We start from the raw sequence: 17,764 nt of genomic DNA, 5'->3' as shown, positions 1-17,764 counted from the left end.
TGTTCAAACCCTGCTCACTCTCGCTCCCCCTGCCTCAAACCCAGCATGTATATTTGAAGCCTTGTAAGCATAAATTCAATACATGGATCAATAACCCCATTATGTGCTTGCATCTTCTCTGTTTAAGGCTGAAATGGTCAAAATCAAATCCTGTTCCCCCACCCCCACCCCCCGACCTCTTTTCTTTCACCAAAGAAACTTCCAAACTGTTTCAAGGTGGAAGCTTTTTCTTACAATTCCTAAACTTTAGGTACCATAATGTCACCACCAAGGGTATTCCTAGGAGGTTTCGTTGCCCAGGACAAATCACACCAAACACACAGACAGACAGACACACACACACCCCTAATCAGACACCCTTGCAAAAGGAGAATCTGATTAGAATAAACAACAGGGCTGTGACTATGAGAGAGGTGTAGCCGGAAGCCTCAAGGGCATAGGTTGAGTGTGTGTGAATGAATGTGCATACAAGGACACATGTGTGTCTGAGGGCATGTGTGTGCTTATATAGCTATGTGAGTGCATGCATGTACTCATGTGCTCACGTGTGTATGTGTGATTAAGCAGGCATGCATGTTTGCCTGTGCTTGTATTGCTGTGCGTCCCTGTCCATGCATACACACCTGCATGTGTGTGCTATGTGTATGTGTACACGTGCATGCGCACCTCGGTGTAAGTATGTGTGAGTGTGTGTTCCCATGTGTGTCAGGCCTCAGTGTATGTGTATAAAAACACACTTGTAAGTGTCCACTGTGATTGATTGCCAGCTCTTCTCCTGACCCCTTTGCCTTGGAAATGGGGAAAGTCAAGTCATAGAAATATCTTCAATCTTTCTAAGCAACAGGGAGAAATACAGTTTTCTTCTCCTCCTTGGCCTGAGCCCCTGGAGTCACTAAGAGTGGCAGCATTTGACCATCAGGGCACAGCGATGCTGCCAAGTAGGACACAAAGGCACATAGCAGAGCAGGAAGCAGAGGCTGGAATCTCTGAGACCTGTGCCGAGGGTCTGGGCTGCACAGATGCTTGAAGGATGGGGCTCCATTTCCTTCACAGAAGATGCCCCCACCAGCCTCACCTTGTCCCTGCAGTGATGCCTGAAACCGGAGGACCCCCTCTTTTCTAGACCTTCACGGTCTAGAAGTGAAGTGGCAGCCCCACCCCATTCATCCCACACTGACTTTAGACAATGGAGCCCAAACATGGCGCAGCGCTGGAGGAGCCCAAACATGGCGCAGCGCTGGAGAACCCCAGGAGGGAGAGGGCAGCTCTGCACCCCGGCAAGCTCCTGAGCACACCCACCAGCAGCTCCCCGCTGGGGAGGGCAGGCCACATTCGACCTCCCTCCCCTGCTCTAGTGCTAACACTCACTGCCAGTGCCTGTGCTTATTTTCAAGAAAAATCTGGAGATCCTACACCGGGACACTTCTTGCAAGGTCCAGGTGGAGAAAACATCTGCCTGTCCCTCCCAGGGCCCACCCACACCCAGGAGCTTCTGTCAGGGGAAGGTAAGATGAGACAGCCCAGGTCAGCCCTGTTTCCTTGGGGAAAGATTCTACCTGCAGCTTCCAAAACTTCCCAGCAGCAGAGACATCATTAAAAACAGACGCAAGTCAGCCAGTTTCTCTCCTCTCGCTGACACAGAGGTGCTTCTGTAGTTCAGACACAATAACCCAATGTTTGCACAACAAGTTTGCTCTTGCATCAGGAGAGAGACGTTCCTGTGGAATGGCTCGGAGGAGGCCTAATGTGCTGTGCTGATGCCTCGATGAGGATGATAAAGCCCTCTTGGTATTTGCCCAAACTAAACACCATCTTTTCTCTTCTTTCCAACCACCCTCCAGAGGTGGAGGTGGCTAATTGGTAATCCAATCAGGTCTCCTTGTTATGAGCATTGGTTCACTGCTGCAAATCATCTGGCTCCTGACAGATAGCAAGGCAGTTTCCAAAAACCCTTCTGGCAATGTTCACTTTTTGGAAGAGGGATGTTGGCTCTGAGCAATAACCGTCTTGCAAAGGGGAAAAAAAAAATTGAAGTCAGAGGGTGATGAGTGTCAACCACCCAGGAACCCCGATGATATTTATGCATGAGTCGTCGTACATCCAGCAGGCCTCTTGATGAGGAAGATTAAAATCTGCACTTGTTTCATGGGTGATGTCATGACTGCCTCACTAAAAAGAGCATGGACTCAGAGCCAGGAGATTTGAGTAACCCTGGCTGGTCCTCTGTATTTTCAGATGACTTTGGGTCCAGTCCTTCCTTGTGTCCAAGGCCCCTCATCCCATTGAAATAAAGGGATGGACTCTGCCACCTGCAGCTATTGATTATTACTTCATTTTATGTGTTGTGTCTGTTGCTGTAGAAGTAGCCACTTAGTATTAATACATGGATTTCTAGAAACAAGAATGCATTCGTTCCAAATTCAGCATTTAAGAACTTCCATCACCACTTAGTCTGTCCCATGATATAAGCATAAAAATAACTTGGTTCTGAACTAAAGGAACCAGGAGTTAGACAGGTGGAGGCCAGCATCAGTGCCACCCAGCTGGTACAACAGCTGGAACGCAAACACGATTCTGTTCATCGGCTGCACATTTGTCCACTCTCTTCCAAGAGAAATAGCCCTCCTTTGGGCAAAGCAAAAGCCAGAAGCAAAAGGGGACATCTTCAAGTTACATATTGAAGTGTGTTATCACATTGTCAATATCCTGTTTCAGTCATTTTTGTGTCCCTGGCACTTAGCGCAGTCCCTGACATCAGTGTCACAGGGCCACAGCAAATGTTTACTGAAAAAATCTTTCAATGATTGCCACACAAAAGAAAGAAAGAACGAGAGAGAGAAATGAAATCTATGCTGAATAAATTGAGACTTGCTCTGAGCAATAACCATCTCACGTAAGGAAAAGAAAAAATCTACTATCTCGTCCTACTCCCGTGAACGATGTATTTAATCCTACTTGCCTCTCAAACCTAGAGACATCCACAGTAAGCTAGCTAGATAATGAATAAATGAACCATCAGTCCATCAGTCAGTCAGTCACTGGCCTCTCTCTATCCCATCCTCCATATACTGCAGGCTGGTGGACCTACAGTCTAGATGGTGACTGGCTGGGGCCCAGGGTGGGTGGACGAAACCCTTAAACCCACATTTCCCACAAGCGCCCGTAGAACAGGTCCAGCTCTCTAAGAGTCTCTGCTGATGGGAAAGCCTTGTTGTTTTGTTTTGAAAAGCAGTATACTGGAAAAAAATTTCAATTCCTGCAAAGCATTTGCTCCAACCACACCAAATTCTTTGCAGCTGTTTGTTCAAATTCATCTTGATCACCATTCCCATCCCACTCTTCCAATCTCACCTCCCACTGTATTCAGGCCCACCCTTTTCTCATCTGTCCAATGACTCAAACATTCAGTCTCCCTTCTCTTATCTCCCAGCCTTGCCTAAACTGCCCTCAAATATTTAGAATCGTTTTAAGTTCCAGGGGAAGGCTCATCATTTCTGGGATATTGTCCTAAATAAATCCTCTTCAACTCACTGAACTGCCCCAGTATAGCCTCAGTCCATTTCTCTCTCTCAACCCCACTTTTTTGATGACTGCATTTATCTACATCTGTTTTTCCTTTGAGCTCCCAAATATATTAGAAGAGTCCTAGAGAACTTCTTATCTTTATCATATGTCCAAGAAATGCATGTTGATTGATGCAATACCCCAGGTGCCACAAAGGAAAGTTTTTGGAGATCATAGTTGTTGTTTTTTAATTTAAAAAAAAAAAAAAAAACCTTGGGTAAAAGTGGGAATATGATCTGTCTGATCTTTCTGAAACTTTCAGACTCTGTCAACATCTATTTGGAAATAAATTCTTAAGCAATTAGATCATGATATCTTGCTTTCAGATAGCATAGGGAAATGAGTATAAACCTTCAGAACAAGGAAAAAAAAAAATGTGAAGACTTGAGCTGGAATTTGACCCTCTTGGTCATGTTGAGATATTGCTACACTTAGAAAATTCAAAGGCTTAAGAAAGGAAATTTTAACTTGGAAGGATACAAGTCAAAACATTGGATATTCACTTCAAGTTGCTTATCCTTGATTCAAATCCTTCATTTATTCCCCTAGTCACAATGGCAGCAATAGAAGTTTTCTTTCAGAAGATCTTTAATTGAGTTCTTTATTGCAAGAAGTTCAAGGACTTCTGTGCCCATGATTCAGTATGGGACTCCAAGCCCCATGCAAATGTAAATTCTTCATCTCTTTCAGAGTTTTCAGTTAGCACTTTCCTTTGTCCTAAATGGATTTTCACCCCCAAATCATGTCTTGGTTTTGGGCCATTTAATTAGCATCTTTCTCTCTTGCAGCTCTTTCTTGGTCTGGTGGTTTTAAAACATGTCTCCAAATTCTTTGACACTTGTTTCTTCAAAAAGGGGAGCCCAATTTTCCTCCCTTTGAGTGTGGGCTGGACATAGAGTCTCATTTCTGATAAACTGAAGTGATGGTGTGTGACTTCTGAGACATGAGCTACATATGAGAGGAGATGGTCATGCCCCAGTGAAACTTCCAGATGACTATATCCCTGGTTGACACTGTACTGAAGCCTCACAGGAGACTGTACCAGAATCACAGCCTAAGAGTTTCCCAGATGCTCATAGCAACTGTGTGAGATATAATAAAGGCTTACTATATCACTAAATATAGTAAGTCACTAGATTTGGGGATAATTTGTTTTCGTAATAGATTATATACTGGTGCCATGTCCTGATGGTCTGCAATTTGGTAAACAGAAAGAAGAGTCCAAGAATATCCCAGTTTCTCTCAAAACACTGATTATTTGAAGGCAAACATATGCAAAGTGGTTGACTTTCTCTGTGTTCTCCCCATTTGTCCTTTGTGATAAGGTTGGTTGTAGGGACTCATGGATAAAAGGATCCTTCCACACTGGTAGGATATTTGACAAAATGTGCTTTTCCCTGAGTAGCCTCTCTTAGCAGCTGTTGCTTTAGCAAAAATGCCTGGAGATTTGAAAGTGGAGAAGTCCATTAGATGAGACAGCATAAAGAAGAAGAAAGAACTCTGGACGAAATGTCCAAAGTCTTGGGTTTTATCCACAGCTCTATCACCCTGATTTCTGTGATCATTGCAAATGAATTCACTGCTTTGGCACTCAGCTTCTCTGTATGGAAAAAGAGGAACTGGAATTCAATCCAGTTCTCCCAGAGTATGTCCCATAGAAATTCAAGTCCTCAGAAGGTTAGCAGACATTCTGTTTTTAAAAAAAAAAATTCTGAGACTAAATAACTTGGAAACCAGTGGGCCAAAGTGAAGCAAATTCCTCCCTGCAGGAGCCTCTACTATGTTAATATGGGTTATGGCTCCTCAAGATGAGAATATGCAGTGTTTTCCCAAACTTAATTGACCATTGAATTCTTTCTTGTTTGAGTAAAGCGTCATGCACGTCTAACTAGTTTTTGACTTTGGAAAATGCTAAACTGGTGATTTCTAAGGTTCTTTCCAGGTATAATGCTGTATTTTAGTAAATAACCCCATTTTCCAAGGAGACTCTCTCCATAAAGGAGTTCTGTTGTCCAATCCTGAAGCAGGATATCAGCTATTCAGTAATTCATGATTGTTATTGTTTTCATTTCCCAAACCTCAGTGAATCCACAATCCTTCCATCTCCATGTAAAAAGGAAGGTGGAGGAAACCTGGGTGGTGATAAGACCCTTTTGCCCAGTCAGTGTTTGCTAATAAGCAATCATGTTGGTGGATTTAGCAGAGCAGATCTCAGATGTTGAAATAAAGGAAAACATGGTTGGATAAGGTCATTTGGCACCCAACAGTTCCTCCCAGGGCACCTTCCTGTACTCCAGAGGCTGGCAGACTGAAAACCACCTTTCCCAGATAACCTTTGCAGTGAGGGAGGCTGAATGCAAATTGTGTGTGTGTGTGTTAGTTGCTCAGTCATGTCTGAATCTTTGCAGCTCCATGGAATGTAGCTCACCAGGCTCCTCTGTCTCTGGAATTCTCCACGCAAGAATACTGGAGTGGGTTGCCATTCCCTTCCGCAGGGAATCTTCCTGACCCAGGGATCAAACCCAGGTCTCCCACATTTCAGGCTGATTCTTTACCATCTGAGCCACCAGGGAAGCCCTGAATGCAAATTGCTGCTGCTGCTGCTAAGTCGCTTCAGTCGTGTCCGACTCTGTGCGACCCCATAGACAGCAGCCCACCAGGCTCCCCCCCATCCCTGGGATTCTCCAGGCAAATTAGTTTCTGCCAAATAGATGCACTTGCATGAGGCTTGAAGGGCAGAAATGAGGCAGAGGCACTTTGGCTGTTTAATGCCCGCAAGCCAGCTGGTGAAGACTTGGTATCAAGAGGCAGCTACTGCAGCAACTTTGGAAACACCAAGTTTTCTGTAGCAGCTTCGTTTCCTCTTAAAATACCTTGGTGGTTTCTGTTCTCTACTGAGTCCTGACCCATATACTCTCCTCCCCTTGCAGAAATCATGGGCAGTTCCCAGGAGGCCGGGTGTGGGGCTAATTTGGGTCTGTCCCATGGACCACAGGGCAGTGATCACTGGGTTTGTTAGGACTTCAGAGAGAAGCGGAGTTCCTTCCCTCACCGCGGTGAACCCAGCACAGCCTCACAGCCCACGCTGGACGGTGCTCTGCTGGCCACCTGCAGAGAGCCACTGAAAACCGCTGGGCGGTCTCCTCTCCTTTGACAGAAACCTCTCGTGCTTTCTCTAAGTACAAAGACTCCCTTCCCTTGTATTTGGCTGAAAATGTGATATTATCACCACTTTATGCCTTCCAGAGAAGAAAAATATTAAAAATAACAGTTCTTTCTGAATCTGCTGGAAATTCTCTTTTTCAAGAAGAAATTCAATATGAAGTGTTGAAGAATACTTAATTCCTCTTTATTTTTTGCATATGTACTTATATTTTTCTTTCAGAGCCTGCGAGGCTGTAAATTCTACTCCCCTCACAGTTTTTCATAGAACCTTAGGGTTGAGAGGGAATGTAGGCATTATGTTCATCAGCGTGTAAGTAGGGGATGCATTTTATCAAACAGATTTTCCTGGGGATACCTATAGATAAAACAGGTAGAAGCAGAGCTGCCTGGTTAAAGTGAGGATGGCCTGACTGTGTGCCCACCCCTACAACTTCTTCAGAGCCCAGCTAATTCTTACCCTCCTAAATGATTCCTGGCTGTGGGGTCTGTGCAGAGTCACTAGAACTATGAGACCACAGGTGAAAACTCATTTTATGGAAGGGAAACCGAGGCCCAGAGAGCTATGACGACTTGCTCAAAGTCACACAGATTCTATGTGACAAATCTAAGGTTCAAGCCCAGATCTTCCTGCAACAACTTAGGCCAAAGATCTTCTCCTTAAAACTTATTATCTCTAGTTTCTAGGCTTTAAGGACTAGCTGAAGTCTCATCTTCATTGCACCACCTCACCTGACCATCAAAGCCCACACTGACTGCTACTATCTTAGGTTCTACTAATTCTTATTACCTGGGTCTCTCACCAGGCATTCCCTCACTTTTTTATCTTTTTTACTCTTTTTCTTCATTCTCCTCTGAGATTTAAAATTCCTGTAGATATATCCCCCACATCTACTTCTGAATACACCAGAGAACACCATAGGTACTCCCAGAACACTATCCATAAATATTGATTAAAACCATGAGCAGCAAAGATTTTATCTGTTTCCCAATATATATTTTTCCATTATTCCTATTACTTTTAGAATCTCCTACCATGAAGTTGGCTTCCCTGGTGGCTCAGATAGTAAAACATCTGCCTGCAATGTGGGAGACCCAGGTTCCATCCCTGGGTTGGGAAGATTCCCTGGAGAAGGAAATGGCAACCCACTCCAACACCCTTGCCTGGAAAATTCCATGGACAGAGGAGCCTGGTAGAGTTGGACACGACTGAGTGAATTTACTTCACTTTCCCCATGAAGTTTAATTGAACACATGGCTGCCTGGTTAGAAATTATATTTCCCAGCCTCCTTTGCAGCCAGGTATGACAGGTGTGGCGATGAAATGTGAACAGAAGTGATGTGTACAATTCTGGGTCATCTCCTTAAAAAGAAACCACTGCCCTCCTCCTTCTCTTCCTCCTCTTCTTCCTCTTCTTTCCCCTTGGACTTGGTTGTAGTGGTGAAATAACTTCAAACATGTGGAAAAGGGCAGTGCTCTAGGGGATGATGAAGCCAAAAGATATAAGGAACCACAATGCCTGGATAACTTTGTGGAACAGTGCCACCCCAGTCTACTCACCTCCCTCAGGACTCTTACCTGAAAAAAAAAAGTTTATCTTGTTGAACCTCTTTGTTACAGCAGCTTGTGTGTGTGCTCAGTCATGTCCTAATCTTTGCAACCCCATGGACCGTAGCCCGCCAGGCTCATCCATCCATGGAATTTCCCAGGCAAGCATACTGCAGTGGGTTGCCATTTGCTCCTCCCAGGGATCTTCCCAAGCAGGGATCGAACCAACGTCTCTTGCATCTCCTGCACTGGCAGGCAGATTCTTCACCACTGTGCCACCTGGGGAGCCTACAGCAGTTCACTACGTTCCTTAATATAATGCAACTATGACAATACCTGCCATCCTAGTTTGCTTTGCTTTGTGATAACCAAACCAGATCATACATACAGTACATCTTGTAAAATATTAAGTAAAATTTCAATATAAAATGTCATTGGACCTAAAACAGAAAAGACACATTACATTGTGCCTGACTCCTCTATCAATGGACAGGATGCCTACCATGTTCAAGGGACAGAAAAGGATGTGAATACCAACAGCAGACATCCTCAGGCATCTATGTCGTCTCATTCCATCATCCCAATAATCCGATGGAGGGAGTATTTTCATTCACATCACAGGTGAGGAAACTGAAAGACAAGGTCAACCCCCTTGTGCACATTAATCACCCCTGGGGAACAGCGCAGTATAATTGTTCCCAGGCCTGTCTGCTCCAGAAACAGTGCTCTTCTCTTCCCACTGCCCAGGGCTCAGCACCAGGCCCTGTGGCTGCTGCCTTCAAAGACCTCACAGCCCACATGAAAACAGATTCACATGCAACTGACTCTCCCACAAGGCAGAATGAGGTGAACATTGTAACAGAGGCCTAACCAACAGAATGCAGGGGCCTTGGTGGAAGGTGTGATGGATTCTAACCTGGGGGATGAGAAAGGATTTTTGCAGAGGAATTCCCATTTGCACTGACCTTTAAGAAACTGGTAGAAGTAGATAAACAAAGAAGAAAGCTATGACCCAGGGAGGGACCAGCATGAACCAAAGAGATAGGAAAGCAGAGTCCATGCGGGAAATGATGAGTGGCCTGTAAGAAGGCCCTGTGGGGCAGGGGTAGGCGGTTCACGCAGGGATATGAGGCTGAAAGGTAGGCCAAGACCAGGCCAGGGAAGGCCTTGTGCACCAGAAAAGAGCTGAAATGCTGCTTTTTAGGCAACAAGAAACCACAGATGCCTGAGGAGGGATGTCAGGAACAGGGGTGCCAGCAGCAGGCAGGAGAAAAGGCCAAGTGCTCATACAACTACAGAACCATCCAGACAGCAGCTGCCAGGGGCCTGGATGGCAGGCAATGGGCAGACATAGCAGATGTGGCAAGGCGACGGCCCCCAGGGCCACCAGCCGCATGTGGGGAGGGTCACTGGCACATTGAATCTGAGCAGCCAGTGACAAGCCTGTGTGTAGAGTCTCTTCACAAAATTGGCTACAATTCTCATCTCCCAGGCGGCACTAGTGGAAAAATACCTGCCTGCTAATTCAGGAGACTTCAAAGACTTGGATTTGATCCCCAGGTTGGGAAGAGCCCCTGGAGGAGGGCATGGCAACCCACTCCAGTACTCTTGCCTGGAGAATCCCCTTGGACAGAGAAGCCTAGTGAGAGACAAGTCCATGGGGTTGTAAAGAGTCAGACACGACTGAAGCGACTTAGCACATCCTCATCTCCAATTTTCTACTCAAACTACCATTTTCTGTTTTCACTTTCAGTTAAAAGGATTATTTTGGGGTTGGGGGGATGCACATGCATCTTGTGTGCTATAATTAACGTAAAACAAAAATCAAGACCTTGGAGCCCGAGTCCCCCCACGGGGGCACACACAGGACCACAGTCCTTTCCCATGTGGCCCTCAGTTCCCACAGCTTCCTTGATTTAAAGTCAAACTCCCACCAACACGCATAAAAAATAAATTCCACAGTAAAAATAAACTGCCTCTCCACTTGTCATGCACCGTGGCTGTTTTGAGGCGTGTGCGCTCTTGGGGAACTGGTTGAGCATCCCTGCAGAAGACTGTGGTAAATAACAAGAGTTCTAAGGAAAGCCCTGATCGCAGATTCCCTGGAGCTGTGAGTGAGGAAGGGGCAAGCCGTGATGGAGAGTGTTTGTGTAACCCTCCTGCACCCTCTCACCCTGACACACATTGAGCTTTCTCTTTCATGATTGTTTTAGCCTCTTTTTCCCTTCCAACCACCGACCACTCAATTCTTTGAGGGAAAATTAACATTCATTATGCAATTTATCTCTCTCCTTTTAATCCAGCGTGCCTGTCTCCAAGGTCCCTACTCAATAATTAATGTTTGTTCTCATTTCCCATTCTCCAGAGCATCTATTCTTGAACTGTAGGGTCAACAATTAACACTAATTATGGCTTTTTCTCTCTCCAGTGTTGCCTCTCAGAATCCCAAGTTGCCCTGCTCAGCCTAGGATATGTGTGTGCTTGTGGCTGTGTGCGTGCAATAACGGGGCGGGAAAGCGCCAAGGAGCAGGCTTTTCCAAGCCCCACCATGGTTTAGCAAATCAGCAAAACCAAACATTCTTTTCTGGCAGTGTCTCTGGTATATGTATTACCAGTAATGAGATGATGAAGCCTATAAATGCAAATATGTATAGGGAAATGAGTGGGGGCAGGGGAGTTAGATAGGTCTCAAAATCTCTTTCAGATGTGTTTGATTCTCTATGACCTTCTTCCTCCCTATTTCTATCTTTCTGTTATCTCACACCTTTGTCTCTCTGACAAACAGACACACACACACACTTCTCATTAAAAGACCCGTTTCGGATCCACTCAGCTGATCTCCTTGCTATCTGTTACCTCTCCCCTAACTGCCTTTCTCTGGCCTGTTATCCTAACCCTCTTCAGCCATTATTTTAACTAGTTTTCATTTTGACTGACAAGGGCAGCTAGGAGAATATTTCTCATCCAGAGTGACTCTGAAGAGATTGCAAAAAAAAAAATTCATCAGGGCTGTACAAAAGCCTGTCTGTCTTTCTGGCTGGGATCAGATGGGCTAGAAGCCCTCCCGTCTCCCTGGTCCAACCCTTGAATTTGGCTACAGCTGGAGGCGGGGGCTCCTCATGCCTGTCTGTCATCCCCCATCGCTGTCCGCACTGGGGCCCCCACGGCACATCTGCTGTTCAGATCTGGGCATCTCCTCACAGCGGGTGTCAGGAGTTAACTGTTTCATGTTCTTGTTCTGTCGCAGGTTCGCCTCTCCGAATTTACACGTCACAGTACCTACAGCGTTTCAAATATTATTATTTCTTCCATGCTTTTTAAATCCTAGATCAGCCTTCCCTCAGTGATGGCATCTAAGGGTTTTCAAAACTATTTAATTCATTAGGAGACCTAGACATCAAGCCATCCCACTGTATTTTCCCCTGTCTTGGGGTAAGGAAAATAGCTTTTTTGCAAGATTTTTTTCATAGACTTAGGTAAAACCCTTATTGTTTTTCAGCCTATGAATCTGTCAGTTCAAATGCCGGCCACGGAGAGGAGGAATCTAGTATTCAACATCTACTAAAAGGTAAGATTTTCCCCTAAAGAGTCACTTCTACTTCTCCTCTGTGTTACTGGACTCATATACATTTTGTTTCATACCCAGACCTCCAGAAGCACGCAGTTTCTCCCCAAATATAGCAGTAAGTAGGAAATAAGATTCCTTTCATACAAAGTCTGAGAAATACAGCACCCTCTAGAGTTACTCACGGGCAGTCTTGGTGCTGTGGTCTGAGTGTAAATATTAGGGGAGAAAAAAAGTCAGACCAAATGCCTGTGCTGAGCTGGCTCCCAAAGGAGAATTTGCACACATGTCCTGTAGGTTTCACAGACCAAACGCTGCACACAGACCAAACGCTGCACAGTTCACGTTATAACGAGGTGAGTATTGCCTCCCAGGGTTGGGCACGGTTCAAATTTCACATCCACAAACTAAAAAACTATCCGGAAAAGGTTCTCAGGCTTGTGTTCTAAATGCAGGAGTGAGGTCAGTTCTGCCTCTTCCATGCTTCCTTTTCCATTTCATTTCCCCCATGGAGAAATAAGCAAAAACTGGGGGTGTAGGTCTGACTTTGAAGCTCATCTTCCAGCTGCTGCAACTGCTGCTTCTGCTTCAAACCAGGGGGAAGGATGATTATGTAAAGATTTTTCTCTCACTCCTAAAAATAGTCTTTGATTAATAGAGAAATGTGTGTGGTCTTCCTCACTGCTTATTTTGGGACAGGCAGGGATGAATCCTGCATGAGAGACCTGCTATAGCAACAGGAAGCGAGGCCACAGACAGAGGGCTGGAGCCAGATGGGTGGAGGGCACTGGTTTTGCTAGAGACGGCAAAATTCGAAGGAAAAAAAGCACTGTCACACGCTTGCCAATGTCAAAATAAGTAAGCAGAGGAACACCAGAGAGCCTGGCATTAGTCCTCTCGCCATTCTCCTTGGGGGGATATCCTGATCATGGTGGGAAGAGTGCCGGGACCAGTTCTGTTCATTCTCACTTGTTGGGCTGGAAGTGGGCCCAAGCAGCTCTTCGTAGGAGCCCTCCAGGGCAAGATGAGGATGATGAAGATAATAACTACCATGGCTGTCTATCTTCCACATGCCAGACACTGTGATGAATGCTTCACATTCATTAGACCACTTCAGCCTCAGAGCAATGATAAGAGGTGAATTCTATCATTGTCCTCGCTTTTCATCTAAGACAAGGTGGCTCAGAGAGGTGAAGTGACTAGCCCAAGGTCATACACCTAACTGGTGAAGCTGGGATCTGAACCATAGGAACCTGTATTTTTAAGACTATGCATGGTTAGTGGTGACGTCAATCTAAACAGGCATGTTTCCCAGACTTACAGGTACAGAGAACAGACTTGTACTTGTCAAAGGGGAGCAGGGGTGGGGAAGAAGGATTGGGCGTTTGGGATTAGCAGAGGGAAGCTATTGTATAGAGAGTGAATAAACAACAAGGTCCTACTGTAGAGCCCAGGGAACTATATTCAATATTCTGTGAGAAACCACAATACAAAAGAATATTGTGTATGTATGTATATATAAACACACATATATAACCACTTTATTGTAAGGTGGAAATTAACACAACATTATAAATCAGCTGTACTTAAATAAAATGTAAATAGAATAGACAGGTATGTTTCCACCTAACATACAAGAGTTTAGGAAGTTCCTGACTTAATAATGACTCACATTAATAAATGATTTCTGTTGCACATCCTTTTCACCTTTCAATGACCATTACTCAGCATCAGACACTTTTTTGTGGATAACACCAAAAATGATTTACAACTCTTAGAGATATGGAAAGAAGTTGAAACAAAGTCAGAACAGTTTGGGAGAACCAAACTCCCAAGATAGATTATCAAGCCAGATAAGCCTGTTTACAGGGTAGCTCTCCAGATCAAAAATATTCTTCCTAATAAGGCTGAAAATGGTACAGTTTCACTTCACACTACTGTTAAAATCTCACTAATAATAGATTCACTTTGAATTCTGAAGTGGTCTCTTAAAAGGTTGATACTTCTGAGAAGCTAACAGTCATTCACACTTTAGTAAAAATGTGTTTAATCAGGTAACTGTCCTCTCACAACCTGGTAAGAACAGCTGCCCTGAGGGACTAAAAATTCTGATGGGATGGAAACAAGGTTGGAGAATTTGGGAATAAGTGGAGCTTTAAGAGTTGAAACATTCCTGGTAGTTGTGGTACATTGGAGGGCTTGGATGAATAGGAAAATATTAGCTAAATGGAAGAAGAGATTCAAAAAGAAAAGTATAGGAAGGGAAATGGTAAAGTGCCAAACACAAACCTGAGCTATTTCAGAACAGCCCCATGGCAAGCTTTGTATCCAGGGGAAGGAAAGAAAACTTTAATTCCTTCTCTTCTCTATTCCTAGTAACTGAAAGACCTTAGGCTAATGCAAATCTCTTTCTCATTTGCAAGCTTTTGAATACACCGTTCCCTTTGCCTGGAGCATAATTCCTCATCTCCTTCTGTCCCCTGACATTTGTTTAATTGTGGCAAAATACACATGAAATAAAATTTGCCATCTTAACAATTTTTAAGTGTACAGTTCAGTAGTGTTCGGTAGATTCACATTGTTGTGTAACCAGCCTCCAGAACTCTTTTTATCTTGCAAAACTGAAAGTCTATCCCCATTAAATGACAACTCCCACTCAAAGACCTTACCAAAAAATTCTTACATCTCTTTAAGCCTAACACTGCCCATTTGTTTTTAAGGAAATGGATGTTAACACTACTCTGAAAATACCAGATACCCGCTAGGATTGAGTTTAAAGAGCAATTTAAAACATCTATTCATTGGAATTTATAGAGCTTTAACAACTTCTTGTTTTCTTGGCCATCTGGCTTTAAGGAATAGTTTTTATAATAATTGTTCCACATATAGATGTAGTTTTGATGTGTTTGTGGGAGGAGGTAAGCTCCACGTCCTTCTTTTCTGCCATCTAGATCTCCACCCCAAGGAATATTTTCAGATAAAAATGATAAGATTTTTGAAAATTATATAGATGACAGACTTTAGGTATTTGTGTACTTGAAGGACAGTTTTGACTATTTGCAAATGACTTCAGAAGTCAGGGACACATACAATCTATCATTTTACAGAGGTAAGAAGTCAAATTATAGATATGGCCAGGCTAGGAGATAGAAGCTAGTGAGTACGCTAAAGCAATCTCAGCCTTGTGGTCTATACTCATTGTAACATCTGCAGGAGCTCTTGGAAAGTTGATTTTTTTTTTTTAAAGAAGAGCATTGTTTGCTTGTTTGGGGCTGCATTAGGTCTTCGTTGCTGCCCACAGGCTTTCTCTAGTTGCAATGAGCTGGGGTTACTCTTCACGGTGGTACACAGGCTTCTCATTGAGTGGCTTCTTTTGTTGCCAAGCACATCTTCTAGGCTTCAGTAGTTGTAGCACGTAGGCTTTAGTTGGGGTTCTCAGGCTCTAGAGCACAGGCTCAATAATTGTGGCACATGGGCTTAGTTGCTCCAGGACATATGAAATCTTCTGAGACAAAGAATCGAACCTGTGTGCCCTACATTGGCAAGTGAATTCTTATCCACTATACCACCAGGGAAGTAAGTTCTTGATTTTTTTTAACGGCCCTAAAAAGTATACCAACTGTTGTGACTGGTAATGGGATTAAGAGAAAGTGAAGTGGTCTAACAATTTGATGATTCTCTGCCAAAAAATAGTTTTATAAATCACTCAAATCCTATATATCTATCAACTCATTAAGAGTCTGAAGAGCTCCCCCTCTTTCTTCATTTTTAGTTTAGTTTTACTGGGGATGTGATACACACTAGGAGTATTCACAAATCTAAGGATTCTTGGAATGTTCAGGAAGTGTCCTTTCTATAGGAGCAGGATCCACTGTCCATTAAGCGTATGACATGCATGAGGGATCAGGGCCTTGCTCAAGCAGTGAAGTCATGCTTAGCACAATGCACTTTAAGGCTGGTATGGATTTCAAGATGTCTGTGTGTGTGTGTGTGTGTGTGTGTGTATCAGCTATAATAAAGTTAAGAATATTAAGTTTTGTCCTGTCAGAGTGATAAAAAATGATAACTTTTATTAACTAGTAATCCGTAAATACTGTCTTCTGTTTCATCACTCTCCAGACATTTGTGTTATCTTCTCATTAAAAAGATGATAAAGAAGCATGAAGTTTTCTTAAGGATTTTTTTCCTCCTGGTTTCTCTCTTGCTTCTTTCACACATCTCCCTATGGCCTGAGGATTTACATTTGTGGTCATCTTAATTCCTAGAAATCCCTCATTTGAAAATTAATGAAGACACCAGCATCAGAATATGTCCAATGGAAAGAATTAGTGCATCTATTTTACAGGACACATAAAGATCGCTCATTCATTCATCCAACAAACACTAACAGACCATCTACTAATGCCAAATAATGTGCTGGGCATAAGAGTTGAGCGATAAAGTCCATGCCTTAAAGTCATCCCGACTAGTGGAGCGTGCTGAGAGCACATGGGGGAGTATATGCTAACTCAGTCTGGGGGTTAAGAAGGCTGAGTTTCTAAGGATATAGATAGGAACTAGCCATATCAAAGATGAAAGAATGCTCCAGGAAAAGGGACCATAAGAAGGTGAGAAAGCATGGTGGCATGGGAGAAATGTAAGTAGCTTGTAGTGCCTGGACCTCAGGGTACATTTAAGAGAGGAAGTGGCGAGAAATGCAGCTGGTGGGGTAGACAGGAGCAGATCAGCAAGTCTCATAGGTAGCAACTAAGAAATTTATCCTAAAGGCTGTGAGATCCTGTTTACACATAAAGTGACATAACCAGGTTTTTATTTTAGAGAAATGACTCTCCCAACTATGTAGACAATGGATTGAGCAGGGTAAGACCAGAGATCTACACTTGCTTGAGAGCAAGTGTCCAAGGACAGTATTTTCCGATATTGAACCGAATTGATTGGCCGCTCTGTATGTAGCTCCACCTTCAGCCTCTTCTCTGAATTCCCTTCTTCCATGCCATCTCCTACCACAAGTATCCTTATTAGCCACAGGATGTATGTCAATTGGAGGATTTCTAGTGTAGTTGATATTTTATTGCTACACAACTTGAATTTCAATTTGCCTTCCATCTGGGGCTTGGTAAACTGCCATGCACCTCTGGACCTCGCCATAAAAAGTAATTTATGAACTTTTGAGAGAAGTTGGTATTCCCAAAGCTAGACTCTTGAGACTGAGTTAGCCTAGGTCTAAGAAGATATAAGTAAGTAAAAAAAGTTATTTCAAATTGGAAGAAAAATAATGTCCTTGCATTTAACTAGACATTTCCATATTTAAACCCAGACTGACTCATATCTCCTAGATCTGTCTACTTGGCTCCTTTAATAGAGCTCCCTGGGGTATGTCTTTAGGCTGGAGACTTTCACAGGTCTTAAGCAACTGTTTGATATGCCCATCTCATCCTCCTCCTCATCCAGGAAGATTTAAAGTGAAAATGTGTAGCGTAAACAAGACCTTAAATCTTGTTCCAAGAATTTGATAATGACAATACCAAAAGGCCATCTTGGGTCTTGATCTCCTGCACTAAACAAACAGGTTCAAGATTTATTATAACACAACAAAAGCTCTACAGGTCATAGGCTTCTTGAGTCATATCATATAAAATAAAGTATTTTTAGATACTATTCTTAAGGAAAGGTCAGCAGGGCTATGTAAAGGGGCCAGTATTATCCTTCCTTTTATGGTTTCGTTTCTACTGGAAAGAATTTTTTTTTAACAATCTGGAATTTGCCTTTGCATTTTCCATTTTTGACCAAAAACACAAAACCATGAAGGTACGAAGGCTGACTTTTAAGCCTCCTCCCACTGGTTTCTGCTGCAAGTCCACATGCAAAGCTGTGGGAAGGCAAAAGTACTTTCTGAGATCTGTTTGGCATTGGATACATCCCCT

At 43.5% G+C, this 17,764-nt stretch overlaps 1 protein-coding gene across 6 annotated transcripts in view; it reads left to right on the top strand.

Annotated features, from left to right (window-relative positions):
- Window positions 1-17,764, top strand: part of KIAA2012 (KIAA2012 ortholog) — a 135,060-nt gene that overhangs the window by 36,495 nt on the left and 80,801 nt on the right. For 4 of the 6 annotated variants that reach the window (XM_040228785.1, XM_040228781.1, XM_040228783.1 and 1 more), the window contains 2 exons: window positions 1,395-1,505; window positions 11,775-11,843. In XM_040228785.1, coding sequence (XP_040084719.1) covers window positions 1,395-1,505; window positions 11,775-11,843 — 180 coding nt within the window. The remainder of the gene's footprint in view (window positions 1-1,394; window positions 1,506-11,774; window positions 11,844-17,764) is intronic. The other 2 variants (XM_040228786.1, XM_040228782.1) reach the window with 1 other exon arrangement.

The sequence above is a fragment of the Oryx dammah genome, unplaced genomic scaffold (assembly GCF_014754425.2).
Source record: "Oryx dammah isolate SB20612 unplaced genomic scaffold, SCBI_Odam_1.1 HiC_scaffold_27, whole genome shotgun sequence".
NCBI lineage: Eukaryota > Metazoa > Chordata > Mammalia > Artiodactyla > Bovidae > Oryx > Oryx dammah.
Note: the sequence above shows the minus strand (reverse complement) of the source record. Positions and strands in the feature narration are given on the sequence as shown.